Source organism: Agelaius tricolor, unplaced genomic scaffold (assembly GCF_023055355.1).
Source record: "Agelaius tricolor isolate 1412-34295 unplaced genomic scaffold, bAgeTri1.0.p SCAF_3, whole genome shotgun sequence".
Taxonomy (NCBI): Eukaryota; Metazoa; Chordata; class Aves; order Passeriformes; family Icteridae; genus Agelaius; species Agelaius tricolor.
In genome coordinates, this window is record NW_027269263.1 from 23,590,649 (window position 1) to 23,614,463 (window position 23,815).

Consider the following 23,815-nt stretch of genomic DNA (forward strand, 5'->3'; position numbering starts at 1 on the left):
GACCAAAGCTGAAAACATAAACTCAGAAGTAACTCAGACTGGCAAAATACCTTTAAAATGCATTTAAGAAGTTACCCAGCTGGTCTTGTTATTTTACTTTTCATTGTATTAGAGAAGTGCATAAAGCCGTGATTTGATTTTAGAGCTTCACTTGCAAAAAATGATTTTTGAATTTGTGGTATGGGATTTTTTCTTTTTTTTTCTTTTTTTTTTTTTTTTTTTTTGTTCTAGACTACATTTCAGTACTTTGAACCAGGAAGCATCCTTGTTTGGATGTCCTAAAAACTATCAATTTTCTTGTTCTAACAAAAGAAGGGAACAATAGGTACCCTACACAATCTGTGGAAGTAAACACCTAAGTATTCATCTAAAAATAAACCTATTTATTTTAAGCATAGGACTTCTTTTTCTTTCTTTCTTTCTTTCTTTCTTTCTTTCTTTCTTTCTTTCTTTCTTTCTTTCTTTCTTTCTTTCTTTCTCTCTTTCTTTCTCTCTCTCTCTCTCTTTCTTTCTTTTTTTCTCTCAAGTATTCTTCCCATTCTTCACCTTTAAAAATGCAGAGCAGGAAAAGAGGCCCATTCAGCGAGTATATGATGTGGAGGAAGATACCATGAAACCAGTGAATCTCGTTGTGAATGTTTTTAATTTCCTGTTTAAGCCCTATATAAAATGACCTACCTGAACTGCTGAGAGAAGAGGAAATTTACATGATTAAAATAAGACCTGCAAAGAATACCTTGAAAGGAGGGAATAGGAATGATAGAGATAATAATTGGTATCGAGCCATGTAATTTGTGGTGCCACACAGCACCATAGATTTCTTTTTCTAAATTATTCAGTGCATCTTTGGTGCTGTTAATGGGCTTGTGCTGTTTTCCACCAGCTTAGGTTCTGGTCTATTGCTTTTCTAGGGAAAATTTGCTTTATATTACCTTGAGCATTAAGACAGATTTTCCTCATGCTTCTTGCTACTAAGTATTACCTTGATATCTTATTCTGGCTCCATTTAAGTCATCTGAAAAACTTGTGTGTGAGACAGGACATCACTTTTTAGCTCAGAGATAGCTAGGTTTCAATGGGTATAATTCCAAAAGAGTGGCAGAACCTGGGTCTTCCCTAGGTAGACATTTCACCCAAGAAACTTGCAGTTTAGATCCAAATGACAGCAAATGACTGAAATTGATGGGTAGTAATTTTGGTCTGTCTGTAGTTTGCACATAAAGGGCAGGAGAAAGATTGTTGAGTAGCTGTGCCATAAATATTTATAATACTTTAGCTCCTTGTTCAGAGGGAAAGAAAAAAGAATCCCCAGAGCTTGCAATTACAATCCTACAAAATGAGTAAGTGAAACAAAGTTCAAGGTAACCTTTTATTTCCTAGTCATATTTTTTCAAATAAATGCCCTATACTACCAGAAGTTTCATGTTTTACTGTCCTAGATTGCCTTGAACAAAAAGCAATTATACAACACACTCCTACTTTAAAGCCATTAAATGGTGCCTTGCCAAACATCCTCATTGCAGTGCATTAGAGCACACTTATGGTTAAGTCATGAGCAACACAAGATACCCCGTGTTTCCATTGCAGAGAGGGAATCAAATGGCAGCAGCACCCACTGGCTTTTATTTCCCCTATGCCAGCTTGTGAAAATGATAGGCCAGCATAAAAGTTTCATGTGGTCCCAGTCAGTATTATTTACGCTGACCTGGTTTTATTTTTTCAGCAGTGGGTTGTTGGGTTTTTTGCTGCACTGAGTGACTCAAGCTATTTTGAATTCTCAAAATTTTGAAGCAATGGATCAGGGGTGAGCTCCACAGGGGAATTATTTTCCTTTGACAACGCAGAATGCATTGGTTCTTCCATCAAAGTGGGGTCTGCTCATATATTTATGTATTGCACAAGAATATGTCCTATCTCAGGATCTTTGCAGCCTGTTCAATTTGCAGAATGAAAGATTAATTACATTATGCTGGCAACACCTTCGAAATATTGATGGAGCTTATTGTTTCTCATATAACCAACAGTTACTATAGCATCTTCTGATCAGATTGAAGGATAGAAATATATTAAAAATTCCAAGTAGATTAATTTCCTGTATGAACCTAAATTGATTTCACACATACGTGTATGCTAAAGTGACTGGAGCCATAAAGAAGAATAAATTGTAGTCTTATTCATGGAAGGCAAAGGAGCAGATGTTTACAGAGTGTTTACAGGAGCAGGCTTACAAAAACAGTGCAATAACTCAAAGAGAAGCTTTAAACATGTTCAAAGTTGTACTTCAATATCCCCATTGTTCTAAGTTATCCAGCTTGAAGCTCAATAAAATTTATAAACTGTCAGTCTGAATAGAATATTTGCTTTACTATGCAACATTATTAAAATCCATTTGGTTCATTTCTGGAGACCTATGTGTCCATGAGTTCTACCTGTGTGCCTGTAGCACCATGAGGAAAGCTAATGAGACTATAAAAAAGGGCCAGCCCTTACCCGGCTTTGCCTGATTGCTGGGTGAGGTCTGGGAACATACATTTGGCAAGTCCACAGAAACTTCCTGCTAGCAACACTCCCGCTCTTTTCTTGAAAATGGCATTGTGTATGTGCCAAAACTTTCACTTGGCCAGCAAGAACTTGACTGGGGGAGCCCCAGAAAGAGGAGGAAAGAAAAACGCCAGGACTTTCCTGCTCTGGCTTCCATAACACTGCAAAACCCTGACTCCTGGGGAGTCTCCCACAGACCCACTTCCCCTGCTCCTTCCCACTCAAGCAGACTAAGAGCTGTCATCCAGTGCAGGACTGGCCTTCCTTCACCATTTGCTCACCTCTTATGCCCTCTATCCCTGACCACCAGTTAAATCCCATTGTTTACAAGTGCATTTGTCTTTCAACAGGGTTTGATGCGCAGGCACGGCATCTTCTTTCATACACCTTCCACCTGCCAAATGACATCTTTTATAACTTTACTGTCAAACCCAGACCACTCAAGCAAATCCAGTATTTAATGCACTCTCTGCCTGCATGATGCAAATACCTGTATACATACATTCAGCCAACATGCCCATCTGCTTGCATTTCCTTAGACGACACTCCTGGCATTTTCTCCTCATGTACATGTCCATCTCACAGTTGCCTCCATTTTTACACTTGTATACTGCATTTTTTGTGATGCTTCTTCTGAAGAATCCTGCACAAAACAGCAGTGACATAGATGAAAGAAAACACTCAGAAGCAAAGTCACCAAGGTGAAGTTCACCTCCATCTGCACTGAAATGACGCATGTTCTGCCAGATCAACAATTTATGTCAGTGCCTGGATGACTAAAATCTTGATACTTGTACTGACAACTGTATTCAAGTTATATAATTTTTAAAATGAGCCCAAGCACTAGACATTAGTCCAAAGTAAAGTCTTGTAACTGTGAATTTTGGGAAAATTCAGACCCAAATCTGAAACCTGCCTGTAGCAGGCTGAGCACCAGCACTAGAGCCGTAGGGTGATACCATACAAATAAGCCAGTGAAAAAAAATGCTAGTCTGTTAAGTCTCTTGAGATGCAGAATGTGCAGAATGTACAGAATGTGCAGAAAGAGAGATGAGTAATTCTTCACCCTTCCCCCTGCTCCTGGGAGCAACAGAAGCTCCACATACTGCTCTGCTCACCCACCCCCAAGTTTAATAAGGAAGTTGCACTGTACCTGCCTATTGTACATGTGGCCTCCGCCCCTGTTTACAAGATCCTCCAGCCTTATTCACTAAGTACTGTCCACTTGATGAGTTAAGTAGTCACCTAATTTCACCTGCACAGGTAGTTCTACTGGTATTGTCACTGTATTCACTCAAAAATTGCACAGTTATAGCTGCAAATAGCAACTGATACAAAAAATTGAGAGGACCCTTCCTAAGTCTGTTCAAACCTCCTATTTGGTTGCTGCCCATCTGTGAGAGCGGCACTGTGGGCAAAACATGGGGTAGACAAGATAATAAATGTGATTAAATAAGGGTCATCACAAAGCAACAGAATCTTTGCTGTCAATGTTTCCTGAATTTTTAGTGTTAGTCACTGTGCCATTATAATCTTCTTACATTGCCCTTCACATGGCAGAAACTATTTAGCATCAACTACAGTGGGAATCAGTTTTCCTCCCCATGTGAGGGCAGGTTTCTGAAATAAACTCCTGGGAGCTTCTGCTGCCACATCACTGATTATACTGTACTTCAAACTAGAGCTCTGTGTACATTTATATTAACCAGAGCTATTCAAAAAGCTTTTGCTTTCTTATCACCACTGCCTGGCACAATAAAACTATTGTTTTCCAACCTGACACTCTAATGCATTAAAAGAAGGACCAGATAAGAGCCAGTCTCCCATAATCAAATCATAAAGCACATTCAGTTGTGAATATAAAGAATTGTCTGTGTGTTTGAAGGATCATGCATTGTCAGATGACAATTTCCCAAATTTGCCCCATGGTTTTATAGTTGCCTAATCTCGTCCATGCACTGGTGTGTAGCAACCAGTAAAACAATTCCACTACCTGGTCCCAAAAATCTGGCATTTCTCTGAATCTTCAGTAATTCCTGCTTGAAATCTCTTCCATGCTGTGTGTCTTATTGGCTGCTTTTCAAACAAATACAGTTGACTGGCATCAGTCTCTTTTGAAATGCAGATTACTTAGAGCCTCCAGAAGCCCCAGGCATTATTTTTATTCATCACTCACATGGTTTTAATACATTGCCATTTACTGGTCAGGGAAGGAAAAAAAGCCTGGATTGAAGCTGTAAGTTCTCACTGTCAGTTAAAGGCAACTGCATCTGCTTTATAAAATTGATTGTTTTATTTGCAAATTTAAAATCGTATCGTTTATGATACGTTATTTAGTAGTAAACACTGAAAAGCTCTGCACCAATATTTATAACATTCTAAGACTGATTGATGACTTTATCACTTAACCTATTCACAAGGTGTGCATTTACTTCATGATGGAAGAAAGAAAAAAATTGATAAATAATTTATTTAAGATATACAAGAAAGAAAAGGGCAAAAATATGGATGCAAAAGCTAGGAACCAACAATATTCAAGCAGTCAAATACTTTCTCTTGAAAACAAAGGTGAAATGATCTGAAATAAAAAGCAAAATAATTTTTTTCTTTTTGGCAAACACTAGTTTTAACCCTATTCTTGCTTCAGTTTTCTGTGAAGTGACTCTTGAATCATTGTCTTTTTGAACAGACTTCTTCATAACTAATTTGGAAATTAGCTTTTGGTATGAATGAAATTTCTGTATATATTATCCACTACTAATTCAAAATGAATTTACACTGCCAGATATGTGACTTTCTATAACAGGAGGAGTTTTACTAAAATTTAAAGGTAAGTCTGAAACAACATAGGTTAAACTAACAAAGGGTTAGCAATCCCAAAAGCTGAAGGTTTTTCTGGCACAGTCTAATTTTTATCTGATCTCGCCAAATTACAAAAAGCTCATGTTGGCTGGAAATGTTGAATTTGCTTTGCTCTGAGGTAGTCATGAATATGATTAATTATGGTAGAGCTGCTCCAATGTTACTGATGCTGATTTTTTCTCATGGAAATTATGAAAGTTGAAGGAGGGAAGCTGTAAAAAGATTGGATGGAAGCTTTGGAAATATCTCTGTTTGGCACTCTGAAGGGTTTTAAATTTAAAAGTTTTTGAAATTCACAGTTGCTAACAAAGCACCTGCTCTGCTCTGTCAGACCATCAAGACATCTTCTGGCATTCTTTTGCCCCATGCCCCCATGGTGGGTGTTAGTGTAAGGAGAAGATTAAAGCGGGACCCTTTCTGCAAGAAGAATTCTAGTCTGGTGTGAGACACATCAAGCAGCACAGGAGTGGTTTGAATACTGCAAAAATTCCTACTGCAAGCCTGCATGGAGGGGATGTGTAACTAGCTTTTCATAGAGTCACAGAATGGCTGGGGTTGAAAGGGAGCTCAAAGATGGGCGCTTTTTGTTTCAACCAAACTCATTCTGTGGCTTAATTAAACAAGCACAACATTATGTCACACTTGTCCTGTAACATCTAAAAATGGCCCTCAAAACCCAGTATAACTGTCCAGGCTGAGGCTGTACTAGAATGTCTTTGATGTTAGTCTGCAAAGATTGTTTCAGAAATGGTCTCCACAGTAGCAAGTTTAAACATAGTGTATTGCTCCTTGTGCTGTAAATATTATGTAAAATACCAATGAAATAGTTCATACATATTTGTTTATGGATGACAATATATTAAGAAATATATATATATCAATATATACTCCTGCCAATATCTTCAGATGAATATTCTCATAAGGACAATAGATAAGATCCTAATATTGTTTCATCTGCACAAGAAAGAAAACCAAAGAGAATGGAATACATTACCCATGAAAGAAATAATAAAAAAAATTAACATATTCATCACAGAGGATTGAATCCCATAAAAATATGTGCAAAGCTTCTTCCTTTGAATAAGAACAACCACTGCATCAATGGAGCAGAGGTGCTCCAAGGTGAGCACTAGAAAGGGACCTGCATATTATTTTGGACACACATTGAGCATGAATTAGCAGTCTTGTTGCAAAAAGAAGGGATAATCTCATACTGAGGTTCAAGACACAGACACGTGAGGTGGTTATTATACTGCACTGATAAGAGCACAACTGAAGTGCCGAGCATAATTTTGGTCTCCATGCTTTGAAGGTAATGTATACCCATGTGAAAAACTCCACAGGTAACAAGAATGATCAAGAGATCTAGAAAACATAGTATCTGCTCTGCCTTGTCAGACAGAATTACTGTCCTCAGCACATCTCTTTACTGAATCAGCTGGTACTTTAGTCACCTTTAAAATTTATTGTAGAAACAGAATCCATTATCTTTAAGTAATTCAACTTTTACTATGTTTGATCAAGGGTACTATTCTTTGTAATTGATGTTGCAGTCATGAAACAGAACAAAAATATAAAATAGATTATCCCAATAAAGCAGTAAAATTATGGTTACATAGAGTGATTCAAACTGAATCAGTAGGGAAGTGGATGCACTTTTCCTTTCACCATGGGTTTTAGTCTGAATATTTACCTGATAGCTTTAACCTCTCTTCCAGAAACATTCTATACAAAATTCAAAGTTTGTAATTTTAAGTCTTTGAAAAGTTTCTCACACATTAAATACTGCAGTTAATAAAGAGGAGGAACAGCTTACTAACAGAATTAACTTAACTGTATCATTACTTGGAATTGTCACATCAAAATTGAGTTTAACCTGGTTTATAATGACAGCATTAATATGAGTTAATTCACAGTTTTTGTCTCGGAGACTATTCACTCAGACAGCAGAAATAAATTAATCTCTTATTTATTGGAATTATTGAAATAAACTGTGTGAGCCTTGACTGTATTCATGTTTCGAGTGTTCGAATCTTGTGATCTGTTTTTCCCTCACAAATGATTCTGTGATAGATAAAGCACACATTAGGTCCAGGTCCACTCTCTATAACAGTGAATTCCACATTAAGATATTTTAGTAATTTGGTAGTGACCATGCTTTAGTCTTTATCCATAAAACAGAAATTTTATTGAAATATTTATTCACAGAACAGGATGAAAAAATGGGGCACTATTTTTCTGGCCATAATGTACCTTGGCCTTGTCACAGGTATATTATACTTCTTCAGGTATGATAGTTGACATAATCTCTTGTCCCTCTCTGCTAAAATATCTGACAATCATGTTTACCATGACAGTAATGATTTTTTACATCACATTTATCCTGATAATATTATGTGAATAATATTTTTCTAAGAAGCAAGATATTTGTCCTACAGATAAAACCTTCTCCTGAAGAAGCTCCCTCCCTACAGATAGGGGCTACCCTAAGAAGAAAGTACAGAACTAGAAATCCTTTAATTTCACAAACCTGAAGATGCCCATCATATCCTTTGGGAGCTGGGGGAAAGAGAGTCCCTGGGAGCAGCCTGCAGGTGGGGGTTGACAGCTTTTACTTCCCTTCAATGCATACTACATGAGGCACTTGGGCTGGTTTTAGCTATTTTCTAGGGCAGCCTAGCACTCAGCTCCCAGGGGCCTCCATGGGCATGTTCCTTCCAGAGGCAGAGAATGGCATGAGCAGCTTCCACAGAGAGCAGAGCCAGGCTGCCAGTCTCCAGAGAAAGCTGTTCACCAAAAGCTAATGGTGCTCAAGAGCTGGAGGTTGGCCTGTTATGCTGTATAACCATAGGGCAATGGTAGAAGACACTGCCAGTCTGCCCTGGGGGAAATGCAGAACAGGGTGCACAGGCTCCAAATGCAAATCTCTAGTATGTTTAACGATTTGGACAAAATTAACAAGTAAAAAACAAACCACAGAACAACAACAACAACAACAACAAAAAACCAAACCCAAAAAACCTGAGTAGCTGCTGTGCCTATTAGCTGATTTCATCCTACCTTTGCATCCTTCACAAGTCAGGGCATTATAGTGATACCCAGAGGCTTTGTCACCGCAGACCACACAGAGCTCTTCTCCTTTCACTCTTCCCGTGGAGTGACCCAGTCTAGGCTTTTTGGCTGCAGGGATGTCCATTATCTCTGTCTCCCTTGTGAAAAAGGTCTCTGAGGGTAACCTCCTGAGTTCATACATCCCAGGGGAGTACCATTCCTCATGCTGTGGAGGGTAGAAGCCTAGGTTGGAGTAATAAGGTGGCGACGAGATCTGAGGCTGAACTTGAGGAAATGGCACATTGTTGTACTGTGCATAAGGTGACACATCTGCCTCTTGCACTGGAGAACTCATTGGTTCTGAAAGGACACCTGGAAAATAATAATGCAAAACCAATTTCTATTACTACCATGAAATTTTAGTTATCAGAGAAGTTTCTGCTTCCAGACATCTATCTCAAAAACCAGGCACAAAGATTGCATTATCTAAACTCAGATTTGCTACACAAATACACTGCAAGAAGTTTTAAAAATAATTTATTCATTCTCAAACACTCCTTTATAATTGGTGGAAATGTCCAGCACTGGCAGTTACATAAAAAAATCTTGAAAAATATTGTGCAGGTAATCATATAATTGTTCAGTTTATTAGAAAGAGCAACCCCACCCCAGAGAAGTTAACAATCCAAATTAGGCCTAAAAGCAGAATGGAAGAAATCCAAACAAATGGCAAAAACCCCATGGTATTGGTGAATGCTAAATCAAGATTCGAACATCATGTTAATTTGTATTAATTCTGAATGAACACATCATGACAGACAAAAACTTCACTAGGGAAAATTACAAGGGTGAGGCTTAATTAGAAGACTGAAAACATGAAATAAGCCTTCAAGAAGAGCCTGAAATAAGAAGGTGAGGTTACCAGGAAAGAACAAGAAAGGTATCCCTAATGTAAGTGATGAAATGCAACCTTCTCACCATCCAGCCTCCAGTGGCCAGCCAGACTCTGCAGCCTGGTCCCCAGCCCCTGTGCCACTCAGTGAGCCTCTCATGGGAAGCACCTTTGTAAGCCAGCATTAGTCACCTCTGAGCCAGCAACAGAGCTGGCAGTGGCACAAGGAGTGGCAACCTTTCCTGTTGGGATCAACACAGTATCTGGAGATTACCTTAACCTTGCTCATTAAATAGCATATTTTAAATTGCAGACAACTGAACCCTCTTTTCTTTTCTGTACTCCAAGCACAGCAACATCTCGCAGTCCCTGGATGGCATAGGTAAAATCCAGTCCACATCAAACAGCTGAAAAGCTGAATTTAAAAGTTATTTGCAAACTATTTCTTATTTTCGGTTGGAGAGAGCCACATCTTGCGGTTTCATGAAAACTCTGACTCTCAATTCTTTCAATAGTTCCAAGAAGAGAGTCTGAGGAAAAGAGTGCATATTTCCAGGAAGATGATCAGTCCAGTCTTATTTGAATCAACAGCAGTATTTACAGGAAAATCATAGATTAATGCTCATTGGTGACCATCACTTAACAGTACTTCAGAAGAACTCCAAAAACATTTTTGCTGACATAAAATTGGTCACGGACAAGTGTCCTTCTTTTGTGAGGAATCAAAAACAATGAAGAAATGCCAACAGTTAAGAACAGAGAACATCTGTAATGACAAAAATAATTAAAATCTATTGTGGGGGATCCTTCCCTCTCCTTTGTCTCACTTCAGTTAATGCCAGGAACTGACCTTTTAATTACACTGGCTTTTTCACTTTCAAGGTCTCACACTTTTGCTCTGCAGCTTTCTGCCCTTCTTATTTTACCATGCTGCAGAAGCCATGCGCATGTTTTGGGTTTTTGTGGCTTCTCTACTATAGCCCACAGCACATCTTTGCCAATCACAAGTGTTGAGGTCCCAGTTCCAGAATAAGCAGCGAGATGTATGTCTGGAAAAAGGTGAGCCAAAACCAAATGAGAATAATGGTGCCCTTTATTACCAGCAATTAGTTTAATTATGGTTGCTTTTTGTTGCTCTGGAAGAGGCCAGGGCACCAAGTGCTACAGTGGCAGAAGCAGAGTAGCAGAAGGCACTCCCTGAATCCAAGGTTATGCCATTTAAACAAAGAGTATAGACACACAGAGGGCATCTGGGGACTCTGTGAAAGAGCCTGGAAGTGACACTACAGCTTCATGCATCAGATGCAGACTGTCACTGATACCTGCCAGCCACAGCAGTGATGAAACAAGTAAAGGGTGAGGACAGCAAAGATTTCATATCCAGTATAGGTTTAATGAGTGGTATTTTAGCTCTATTTACCACTTGCAGAGACTGCTGCTCATGAAGACTGGTCAAGGTACCTCAGGTACCTTGATGATGGTAAATATGGGGTTAATTGTGGGATACACAATCATTCAGTATCTCTTTGGAAAGGAAACTGTTCACTGTGGAAATCTAAGTTTTCACTTGCTCATTGGTAATTAGGTGAGTTTGCTAAAAGAAAGTGGGACAATCCCAAAATTAAAAGGAAGAAACTGTTGATTTTTAGCTTTTTGCTTTCTGTCATACACAGGAAACTCCACAACAGCTGTATACCAGCCTCTTGAACTGCTTGGGCTTCTGAAAGAGCAAGAAGAGAAGGCAACATTCCTTCCATGGAAAAAAATATCAGGGCTTGTTAAAAAACTCAGATTACTAAAGGACTGCAGCACATCCTGAGACAATACTGGGGGTTTATTTAAAGAACTGTAGAGCCATTTGGGTTACAAGTATGTTTAGAAAAATCTCCCCAGTCATTAATTCTACTCTGCTTCCAAAGGAAACAAACAAACAAAAAAAAAGAGTCTTAATTAAGTTTAGAAAAGGAAAAAAAGCCAAACAGCCCAAATCACCTCCTTTCTCCTTCCATCAGACACTTTAAACAATTTAGCTGAACTGAGTCCATGCTCAGAGCAATGGAAGGGAAAAGGAAAACCAGACAGGTTTGAGAGAGACTGAGAGAACATGGCCTTGTTTTATGTAAAACAGACTCACAGCTTAAGCTTTGGGAAGTGCTTAAAGACCAGTATGATTTTTGAAGATAATTAGGTGGCAACTCTGTAGGTTTTCCCACTTTAGCTTGAAGTTTTGAGGGTTTTTTGTTTGGTTTTGATTTGGTATGTTTTAAGTAGACCTGAGCATGACGTACCTGTAGACCTGTACATGAGAGTCTGGACTAAATAATTTCTTATCACAGAAGAAAAGTAATCTTATCTTACCAAGCAGAACGTACATAAGCTTTTCTCCAGATATATATATAATAGAGGTCTGGCATGGACTGGTCTCATGCAACTAAAGCATGAGCAGCCCAGTAAAATCATTGTAGTGGCAGTAGCATGAGCAGTGAAAGTGAAATCAGAAATGAGCACATTGGACTACACCGACATTTTGTTTGTGTAGTCTTAAATATTTTGAACCACTTATCTCTTTTTCCTTTTGGAAGGATACCTTTCAGATTTTTAAGGAAAGACTATTTAAGCACACACAAATGTTAAGTTTATTACATCTGCATATTTTTTTCAATTTGCAAATCTTATATTTTGTAATAAGTATTTTTCAATTAAAACCTTTTACAAAAATATTGACCGCTTACTAAAAACAAAGTGAAACCTTCACATGTGTATGATCATTGTTTTACAAATATTTTTTTCTACTTGCAACTGAAACTTATTAGCGAGTTTTACTTTTGTTACTTTAAATTTTACACTGAATACTTTACAAGAAGCTTCAAAAAATATTTGACTTGTAGAAATATTCCTTGCAGGAGTAAAGAAATTGTTTTCAGTTCACAGAATGATACTGAGATTTTGGACAAGCTAAATATGATTTTATGCAGAATATTACAGAAATTACAATGAGATCACATTTTAATGTAAAAGTTATTGTTCCACTAATATAAAGTTCAACAAAGAGAACTAAATTCTAAGCAGGTTTAAAATATGAACCCCTGGCTCTCCTTCATTATTCATCAAGGAACATAATAAAATAACAATATCCAGAATTAGGTCATTCGGAAACCATGGCATAGCCATTATCAAAATCCTGGTTTAATTCCAAACAAATTATTTGTGCATCTTTTAAAGATCACTTGGTGTAAAAAGCCTACTAGCATCCCACAATTTCAAGGAAGAGTGCAAGAATAGATAACAAAAATATCCAAGGGAGAATATGGCAATATCCTACCTCAGGCTGCGTTCAATCTGTCCATTTCCTGATGAAAGATACTCTCCTTAAGGTGCCACAGTCCTTTTCTCACTCTCTTTTTCCTTTTTTGACCTCCTAAAGTCTACATGTACATAAAACTTCTTAATTCTGCTTTGTCTGTGTCCTGTTCACTGTGAGAACTTTCTTTAAGATTAGAAAGGAGTGACACAGACCAGGGGTTGTATAGTTTACTAATTAACTTTATTACGAGCAACTTGTTTGTAGATGCCGGAAACAATGTCTGTTCCCAGTGTGGATTTACCTGGATAAAATTTGGCTACCAGTTTGAGGGGATGCCTCCAAGTAGCCTAGCCATTGTATTTTTGTACCTATTGTGGTTTTGTTCCAAACAAATTTTCTATCAATCAATATTTGGTAAGGTCAGGTGATTCTGTGCAATAGATTAACCACTCCCATATCACAGGAAGCAGGGTTTTTAAGTGGAGAAATGTTGCATTCTCAAAAAAAGGCCAAAGTGCTCAGACCATACTGGACACACCTGTATGACAAGACAGAATGGTTTGGGCTGGAAGGGACCTTAAAGATCACCTAGTTCCAAACCCTAAAATAGAAAGGGATACCTTCCTCATAAGTAGGTTGCTGAAAGCCACATCCAATCTGTCCTTCTCATTAATTTTTTTACTCACATTGCCACTCTGTTTGGTTTGGCTCTCTTAATAATTATTATGCATCCAATGTTTTCTGTTTTAATTTGTGCTGGTTTGTTCCTTTTGATTTGGGGGTCAGTTATGAGCCTAATTATCTTCTCTGCAGGGATGAAGCCAGATGTTGCATCAACTGCCAGGTGGTGCCAAAGACAAGAAGTTATTTAACATATCTTATGATCTTGAAGCTGTTTAATCAGTTTGGACACTTGACCCTAACAACTTTTTCATCACTCTTATTTATTTTAAAAATACACACACAAAAAAAAGACCAAACAAAACAAAACAAACAAACAAACAAATCCCATAAAACAAAACCAAAAATCCTCACAAAATAAACTGAAACCCCCAACAAAACAACAACTAAAAGAACCCAAATAACCACAAATCAAACCAAACCAAACTAAGCCAAGAAAAAAAGCAGAAAAAAAAAAGTACATTTACCTAAAAGGAGTCAGTCTTTTAAGCTACTCTTAGGCCCAGTTCTGTGTCTACAACAATTAATTTTCAATTATATTTGTTGTTCTTTCATTAAGAAGTTTAGGTATACAGGTTTTTTTACCCCCTTTGTTACACGTCATTTTTTTTCTTATTGTTCCTCATCCTTTCCACAGCTTTTAAGAGTGTTCATTTCCCCCAAAACCTTCTTTCCCAGCTAGATACATCTACAGTGAGGCTGGCATTTCTTGTCTTGTTATATTTTAGCATCACATTACAAGAAAACATTTTCAGGCCATCAAGAATACTTGAAATACTTGAAAATACTTGAAATAGGTGTTCATTCAAACTAAGAATTTTATTTTCTTTTCAGTTTCTTAGAAATAATTCAGTTTCTGATATCTGAAGTTTCACATTTAGTATCCTGCATACTAGCAACTTGTATATGAGGTGCTTTCACAGAAAATAAAATGGAGCTAACTACTTATCATAGAAATGACAGTTTGAGTCACATACTGTATATACTTCAGGTGCCACACAAATATATAACCTTTCTGAGTAGAGAGTCAGAAAAAAAGCAGTTTTGCAAGAAGACAGGGTGGAAGGGAAGGACCCTGAATTTAACTAGGTTAAAAATCCTTCCTCATTTGCATTTTGAGGCCCTTTCCCCAGGGACTGCAGAAGTGAAAAACTATGGTTAGAACACACTACCTCCAAAGACATCCAGAGATACTTTACCTTAGACATATACTCTTAAAATGGCAACATACAATTTTCATCTACTGAAAGGCAGACAACCTTTTCTTTTCTGAAACCTGCTGCATCTGAAAGTCTTGAGGCAAAGGATGTAGAAGTGCCCTGGAATTTCTATGGTGATGAGGCTCAAAGCACAAGCAACTCAGAATTGACAACATTTCTTTTTGAAAGACCTGAACCCGGAGTTAATGTTTGGAGTAGCAATTAGATTTGCATCTGAAGGTCTAAGAACACTCTCCCCATCGACTGAATAAAGCAGAGTGAAAACAAAATGTATTTCCAAGGTTCTTTTACAGAATGAGAGCGTGCATCTTTGAATAAAGGAGACTGTTTGTGTAAAGGGTAATGTCTGTAAGCCAGCAATTTTTAACTTGTGAGCTGAAATGTATGAGAAGACCTAAAAGAAACATGCATTATAAGGACCATCTAAAAGAAAAACTTTCTTCCTGTTTTCTGGGGTTCACAAGTCACTTCCTGCCAAAATGGAATGACAAAAATTGCAAATAATTTACAAAGATAAAGAATTGAGAGACAAAGCCATTTCCTACAAGTGTTTTGTGGGTATGGAGTCATATTTTCACAATGAGTAATTTTCTCTGTGCACTCAGTTGCATATTATTTCTGATAGGCTTTTTTCCAGCTATAAAAACAAAAAAGACACCCTATTAGAGTGACACCCCACAAAAGAAAAGTCAGCTTAAGTGAAACACAGCAGGAGTCCTAAGTTTTCTTCCTAATAAGACCCCTGATTCAACTCCTTAGTACATTATTTCTTTATGTTACAGAAATGTCAGTTTGAATTAAATCTCCATTGTGCTAAGCTCTGAACACCATTAATGAGACACATTGCCTCTTCTGAAAGGTTCACAATTTGTAAGTAAGATTACCCTGTGGAAGGAAAGTATTTTACATTAACACTCTTCCTTGTATTTTTAAGCAACCTTATAATTACTCCTTTAATTAATGAAATAATTAATGAAAAAGTAGATATTGGGGAGGAATGTATTAATAAAAATCTGAAGTAGCTCGCGTATGCAGGAGTTTTGAAAGATCACTGGATATAAAATTTGGCACCCTAAATTTGAACATCATTCTCCTCTCTGTATATCATGGCCTGACACTGGAATTTAAAGGTAGCAAAGGAGTGTTTTAGCTGTTAGTATATTTTTTTTTCAACAACTCCAAAACATTTCTCCAACCAAGCCCCAAAACAAAGAGGAATAAAAACTGGTAACACTCAATAATGGAGTGGGTTCTGCCTACCATTAGTGATAATTCTTTAATTTAATTTTCTGGAGCCGGGCCACTGCAAGTGGTCTGACTTGTAGAGATGGTCCTGACTCCTGGGAGCTCTGCAGCTGGAGTGGCTCTGCGTGCCAGAGCCCTTCCTTCCAGGCCCCAGGCCATACTCCTGTTTCAGACAGGTGAAACTGCAATGTGTTGGTCTTTCCAGCACTCAAAAAGGCAGAATTCTGGTCTTATTTGGACTGCAAACTTCTGAAGTGTTGCAGCATTTTGTGGGGGTCTGTATTGTGTGTGAGGCCCTCAATGTGTCATAACTTATTCAATGAAGGACCCATTGTCTTGTCAAATGAAAGGCTAAAACAATTTATTATTATCTTTTTTTTTTTCTTAGTGGTACATATACCAGAAAACAACTTACCCATGCTTATAAAATATTGACCAAGAATTTTTCACTTATTAACAAACTCATGCTTAGCCTTAAAAAATCCAGTGAAACTGGAGCAAGGAGAATCTTCCAGCCTGCTTTATAAATTTTCTTGTGCACTGAAGCTAATAGGATAAATTTTTAATGGCCGTAATAAGACAGGGATTTTAATTTAGGTGAAATTACTTTCATAAATTTGCATAATATGGCAATACAAATACATTGCACTATAACTTCGTTACAGATTAACTGAAAATATATCTGCTCAGCTTGATTTAAGTGACTCACATGAAGGTAACATCCAGCCTCCATACAAAGGTCTGTTTTTGCCAAATGATCTCCAGTATTAGAAGAGTGTCACAAAAACAACCTACAGGTTGTAGGTGAGACTGTGAGCAGTGATGAGAGCAAGAATGTGCAGGATTGCATTAACACCACAGATCTATTGTTTGTTATTCCTCTCACAGGTATTGAAGATTCAAGAAGGTTGGCACATTTCAGCCTAATATCCTTGACTTGAAATTTCAGTCCATTTTCTCCTAGGTTTCTGAGTATAGGACAGCTTGCTATTTCAACCCAGTTTGGTGACTTACCAAACAAATGAGGACCTTCAGCAAGAGGAAATCCATCAGCAGAGGCTAGCTGATGATGTCCTATTAAATTCATTTCAGATCCCATTTATTCTTCAGTTCAGGAGGAATATGCTGATTAAACAGGAGGTTGAAAAGAGACCCTGAAAAATATGAAGCAAAAAAGAATATTTTAAACAAGACAACTAACTTTTGTGTACCTAGTGTAAAGCAGAATGCAGGAAGTTGTTTCAATATTTGTTGTAACAAATATTGTCTTGAAATTACAAAACCTAATTCAGCCTTTAAATAAAAAGCTACATCCAGCCTGTTTGTTTTTTCCTTGCTGTGGCATATTTTTTTTTGCCCTCTTTCTGGTCATTTTAAATTAATAGCGGTTCATGCCCGAATTTATTCAAATATTCAGACTGAAGCACTGGCCTGACCTCCTGAGGGTCAATTTAGCATGCTGCCCAGCCCCCCTACCATGCAATACCAATTGTTTGCATTATTTTTCACCACCCTTTCATCATTTCATTGTTTTCACTTCCTGAAAAAGTGTAAGTTTATGGTTAGATCAGAAGAACACAGATGGGAAACTTAAGTTTAATTTCGAGGGACCAGCTCTTTATCTTGTCTTCAGTAATTACTGAACAAGATAGATGGGAAAAAAACCACAGAAGCACAGAAACAGCAGAAAGCCAAGCCTTGCTCTGATAACCAGGCTCAGCCACCCTCTCTCTCTGGTCTCAAGCAGCCACACAAGCCTCCCTTGGGGAGGCTGGGAGAGGAGTGAAAGGGGCTCCCCTGGCCAGCTCACCTGGGTGCACTGGGCCAACTCCAGATTTGCATTTGAGGCAGGACCAGCAGGAGAATATAGAGCTCCAACGAGGAAATGTTGGAGGGCTTATACAGACACCAAGAGGATTCTGCACAAAGTTGTCAGCAATCTGTTTTACAGTCTTAATTCTTTATTTGGTTTTATTACCGTGGGACTGTCCCTGGGACTGCATTTCCACTCACTGAAGGCATTTGAGAGTTCTAGCCCAGTCTGCTTCTCAGTGAGGGCCCAGCATGTTTCTCGAGGAGAAATGAAATCATCTGACAAAAACGTGAATGCTGAAGGAGGCCCCAGTGCTGAGCAGGCTGGGAAGTAGCTTGTGAGAGTGAGTGACAAGCACACTCTGTAATTATATTCAGATTTGTCTGTAAGGATTCATTAAGTTCTTTTTTAACATAAACAGAGGCCCTCTAATTAGACAGATGCATTTTAAATGTCTGCCCACAGATAATTTAAACAGTTTACTTAGAAATGTCAAAAGCTACTTGTATCACAGACCAGATAGGGTTCTTGAGGCAAATCACATATAAACACAGTCTCAAATCTAGCACAGAAACATAGTTTTGCAACAGCAAAAAAACTCCCTGTATCTTGGATGGGGTTTGGCAACCATCCCAGCCACCCCACTATGTCCATGTTTAATTCCAACCATTTTATTGCCTTGCTGCCTCATTTTCCAGGCAAGCTATCTGCTGAAATGAAGATGTGGGGCTACTCACATGGCTTTAAGGTCTTAAAATTCCTGACAGACAGATTTCTCATGAAATACCCATGACAAACCCTTAGAATGGGATTCCTCTTACAGCCCATTAGAAGTGTTCTGTGATGGGAGAAGGCAAGAAAAGCATCAAAATGAGGTATTTTCCGAGGGCTAATGAATATTTGTCTGGATTTTCTTGTTGAAGACCAGAGAAGAGAGACCATCAGCTCCCTCTCCTCATGTCCCAGCCCTTGAATATCTTCCTTGCAGCCCATGGGAGTGCAGCCCTTAGAGCTCCTTGCAGGATCAGCTCACCTTACAGCCAGACATGAAGACTGCTCCACCACTGCCATCCTACTTCTCATATCTCCTCATCAGCCCATGTTTGAGGGCCTAACACTGCAACACCTAACATCAGCACTGGGATTATGAATTCCTCTATGTTAATACAGAGCCTAGAATTTATCTTCTCAGGGAATGTTGGAAGCTATATCAAAATACTTTAAATACAGTCCCAAGAAGACATCTATTTAAAAGTATTTACTGCCAGTATATCCTCAGAGTTTCAATGCATAGATTCTTAACTTGTAAATTCTATATTCTGCATCCTGCTAGTTTGTGCTGCAAATAAGAAGAAAGAGGGCAAGCTATGTTTCTAAAGGCTTATAGAAAGCCTTTAGAAACTTTCTAAAGGCCTATGTTTTTATAGTCTCTTTGATATGCCTATAAACTTCTTTCTCATTTTTTGAGGACATTCCATTTTTAACATGTCATTGTATAATGACCTCTTTAACCTCAAGATGGACTCCTTAGAATCTATTTTCTTCGCACACAAAAAGACAAAACCCTCATGTTTTTAATACTGCCTTGTTGATAGTAAGAATCTTGAGGACATATTTGTTATAATCTGCACTATTGTAGGACATTTCAAGTTTTGTAAGTCCATGCCTTCTGCCACATATATTTTTGTCTGGATTGATTCAGTTCAAGCCAAATGTTCATGATGATTTTTCCATTCCCACCATTTTAATACCTCATTTTCTTTAATATATCCACCTGATGTAGACCATTTACTAGATTTCATGGAAGAGATTATTCCTATCTTCTTGGGTTTTCTGCAAGCCACAAGATCACCATAAAAAAGACCAGAAATATATTTTCCAATGCATATAACTTTGGTACTGGAAATTTCACTGAAACAAATTCTTTATTAAGTACTGATTGATATTTGGCTTTGATTTTCTCCTGAGTCCAGCCTGCTGTGAGCTATCTAGCCTACATTAGATTTATCCATATAATTAATTTCACATGTATTTAAAAGGAGCAGGTGCTGATTTGCAGCTCTGAGACCCAGAGTAGGTACACAGTACAGAGCATTGAAGCTACACTTACTACATAATTGTTCAGTTCTGGGAAATAATGTAGGTCACTATATTGGATTGATACTCCATCTTGAGGTGTAACAACAGAAACAAAGAGCATCTGACATGTAAAAGCTGAAATAAAGGCAATAGTAGCACAGGAAATCAATATGTTCTCCAAAATAAGAGCCCTTCAAGAGAAAAGAAAAGGCGTGTGATAAATTAAAGATTCTTTTTTCCAAATAATTTTTAGTTAACTTTTTCAATAAATCAATTTACTCCACCACTTTTGGAGATTATTTCATAGGCTAAAATATACAGCAAAGGAAAACAGAGATCAGCATGTATAAAGTAAAATATGCGAACAACTGCTTGAAATTATTGTCTTCAACTGCACGTTAGAATCTCAGAATTGCATAAAATTTTGTTACATGTAACCTTTAACATACTTCAGAACAATCAATGTGTGTTTACTTGTTCTATGTTTAACTAAGGAAATTTACATGTATATTATTATAGATGGGGCTCGTTTTTCCACTGTGTGGGTGTATATACCTATTCATTCAGATTTCTTATGGGATGCATGTTCATTGAAGTATACAAATAGGTATGTAGAGACAACTGGGCTTACCACTGAACTCTGGGTTTCAGATGTATTGTCGGCTCTTATCTATGCACTACCCTGACCTTGCTATGGTCAATAGTAAAGCTTTTCCTGGCTTCTGTGCCAGCAAAGCCAGGTCTCTTACTGAAATAATTAAAGTTGAATCAACTGGCTTCACTGAAAACGAAAGCATAATGGCCCCACACTTTCAAGTAAATGTAAAAATACATTTGATCATCAGAAAAGCTCCATGACAGCTCTAATTGTGGTTTACCTTCAGAAGAATGGTTGAATCTATTTCAATTACTCAGCAAAGGAAGATGTATCAAAGCACATGCAAAATCTTTCACGAATATTAGTGAAGTACATTTCCTTCCATCTGTCCCATAATATTTTCCTATTCTTCACACATCTGACTGCCTATTGCCCAAAGAGAAATTTCAATAACATCATTAATCTATGGCTCAATCCAAACATTGTTAACATCAATGGGAAGATAGATTCCCATCTCATTCACAGGCTTTTGATGTGGCCTCATAGCCTTTCTGTAAAATATTTAATGCAGTGCCTCAGTTATTTGAGAAGCTATTTTATTTGCTTACAGATTTGTTTTAAAGTGTATCAAAGGGACCTGAAAGCATTAGGAAGATTCATGCTCTCTATTTCCAGCCTGCTTCTCTCAGGTCATTTTGGCAAGCGCAGCACTACAGGCAACTACACAGCAACTCTTGCAAAATGCGAGCAACCACACGAGCAAGTTTGAGAAGCGGAGGCAGGACGAGTGTTATTGGGGTTATTTGAAATTTTCTGTTACATTTCTTAATATGGAGTTTAAAATCAGAGCAGGAAAGAGACACAGGACACAGGAAAAAAAAATAGAATATTCCTACTTCTTAATTCTGCGTCCCAAGTAGAACTGAAAACTCTATGAGAAGTATCAATGACATTTCTGTAAGCAGGTAAGTGACTTCAAAGAGCGGGGCCAGCTTCTGACTCTGCCTGGGATTACCAGCCAAACACCATCTGTGTGTTTCTTGCTTTCTCCAGCATGGTTTTCATGTCTCACCTGAAAAACCTGCAAGCCCTCCACTTCTAACTTGTTTTTGGACTGCCATTTGGACTAGTGCAATTCCAATACATTTCCCAATCTTTAGGTTCTCTGTAACACAAGCAATAGCACTAAAAATAACAGAAGTGAAATGTGTTCTGCCACAGTGATAGTTTTCTGAAGATAAATGAGTAGCAGAAACACTCAGAGTAGAATTACATTTTCTTAAAAACTAGCAATGGATTCAAATCACTTGAAATTTGAAACCCCCTTTTACTTTTCCTAGTTATGTGAAATATATGCCAAAATCTTCAACTTTGGAAGATGCACTTGAAATATACACACAGAACTGTGAAAGAAATAATTGGATGAAACAAATACAATTTTCCCTTTCTGGATTTTTCTCTATTCTCCCATTAATCACATTGAAAATATTTCCTGTTTCTAAAAGGAGAAAAAAAAATTCAAAGCTAATGCACACAATTAACTAGATACTGCTGTTGCAAGAAAGTCTCAATATCAAACTTCCACCTTCTGTTCCGGTGAGACACAGAATCCAGATTCTAAAGAAAAATTTCAACATGACCTTATTTTTCACCTTATCATTTTTCCCAAAGGGAATTCCCACTGTTGAGAGAGTTTTGTGGATGAAATGTCTTCTTAAATTATTCTTCACTTCAATTTTTGTTTCTGATAAAAAAATCCATTAACATCTACTAAATAATTCAGGTGATAAAATTACTTTTATACTACACAACAGCAAGAAGCTATCAGTTTAAGGAATTATTACTTACTTGTTCTTTTCTGGAAGACTGCAGATGGCAGGATGTAAGACAGTTCTGCACTCAGTTCAGTATCCTAATGATTCTCACATAGGAACATTTTTGTTTTGTTTTTCTTTCATGTTTAGCAGAAGCCTGTAGTGATAACACAATGAATCAAAGCTTGGGTTTATTGGCTCAGTGCCCTAATGGACAAGGATTACTCATTAACAATTCTTCCTTTGCGAAACTCTCCAAACATGGGCTGTATTAAAATGTTGTGAATTCCAGCTTGACCATCAGCAGAGAGATTTGAGATGCTCGTTAATACTCTGATCAAGTGCAGAGGGGAAGTTAACTCAGACACTGGGGTGATAGTACCTTGTTGCTAATTATAACACTTTCCTTGCACATGTACATTTTATGACATCTTCAGCCTCCTTGTCTTTCCCATCCAAAGAGCCTAGATGTTATTCCAAGACATAAACTTGTTTTTTAAGTCTTTCTGTTATTTTTTCATACTTTTTTATGGAGACTGAGCATTAGACTGAGTACTGAAGCAGAATAGGCTATAAATTTCACCATCACAGGGATGCGAGGACATTGAAGTTTAATTCCTGTATCTGCAACAATCTCTAAAAAATTGCATCATTTTGATTTGGGCTCATCACATAAAGCTTTACACAAGAAACTGAGGCCCCTAATTTTAAATCTATCAAACTCATGCACTAGGTGTGCACAGGGAGAAGAAATTAGTGCCTGTAGATGGAAAACCACATCCTTGAGTGGGTTGCACTGTATCTGAAAATGCTGATGTGTTGTCACCGACAGAAAGGGGACCTTGAATGACCACATCCCAATTTATCCTGCAGAGGGAATCAAAGTGAAGACAAATGGATTGAGGCTGTTTTATTTCAACATCCCACCTGCTCAGGAAGCATAATAATTCCCTGGTTTGCATTGCTAAACATACCCAGTGGGCATGAGTTGATCTGACAGTGGTACTGAGACAAATTTCAGTCAGAGGAGACTACTGACAGCATCACTCGTGGTAAGTGAGTTTATGATTGCCACACAGTATATGATGTCCATCCTTCCCTACATATTTACGCTGTCTGAGAAAGATTGAATACACAGAGACACAGGCTGTGCCTCCTACTTGAGCAAAGAGAGGCACTGGGCAACAAAGACGGTCCTTTCTCTGAGAAAAGTGAGAGCTGCTGGCCCTAAAATTACCAAGAATAAAATTCCTCCACTTTCCCTCATTTTAAGAGGAAAAAAAATACTTAAAAAAGGTATATTAATCCTCAAGCTTTTATCAGGGCAACTCAAATTTTCTATAAATTCTCTATATTTCTCATGAAAATATTATTAATAATGAGTCTCTTATGTGTTCTGTCCCTTGCAAATTCACCTGGTAGCCACCCAAACACTCCTGGTCTGACAGATTTCTGAAGAGAGCAATGGGAGAATGATGCCATAAGGCTGTCACTGGATACTTACTCCCAAGAGACTACTGTTTCCAGGGATTTATACCTACAACTCATTCCAGCAGGCACTAGACACATGATAAATGCATTTAAGACTAAGGCTCTCTCAGTCCTCATGTCTGACTCTCTGAACATCATCTCACTCCTGTAAACAATGAGATTTCTGTTTGACAAATTAATATTTAGCAAAATCAACAAAGTACTTTCAAGTAAGAGAATTCTTC

At 37.8% G+C, this 23,815-nt stretch overlaps 1 protein-coding gene across 3 annotated transcripts in view; it reads right to left on the minus strand.

Moving 5' to 3' along the window:
- NR1H4 (nuclear receptor subfamily 1 group H member 4) overlaps positions 1 to 16,895 on the minus strand; it is a 30,136-nt gene extending 13,241 nt beyond the window's left edge. The window contains exons 1-3 of one of the 3 annotated variants that reach the window (XM_071424301.1): positions 16,811 to 16,895; positions 8,464 to 8,826; positions 3,044 to 3,184 (exon numbers count right to left, since the gene is read on the minus strand). In XM_071424301.1, coding sequence (XP_071280402.1) covers positions 3,044 to 3,184; positions 8,464 to 8,826; positions 16,811 to 16,895 — 589 coding nt within the window. Of the gene's footprint in view, positions 1 to 3,031; positions 3,185 to 8,463; positions 8,827 to 16,810 lie in introns of all 3 variants that reach the window. The other 2 variants (XM_071424300.1, XM_071424302.1) reach the window with 2 other exon arrangements.
- Positions 16,896 to 23,815: the final 6,920 nt, after the last annotated feature.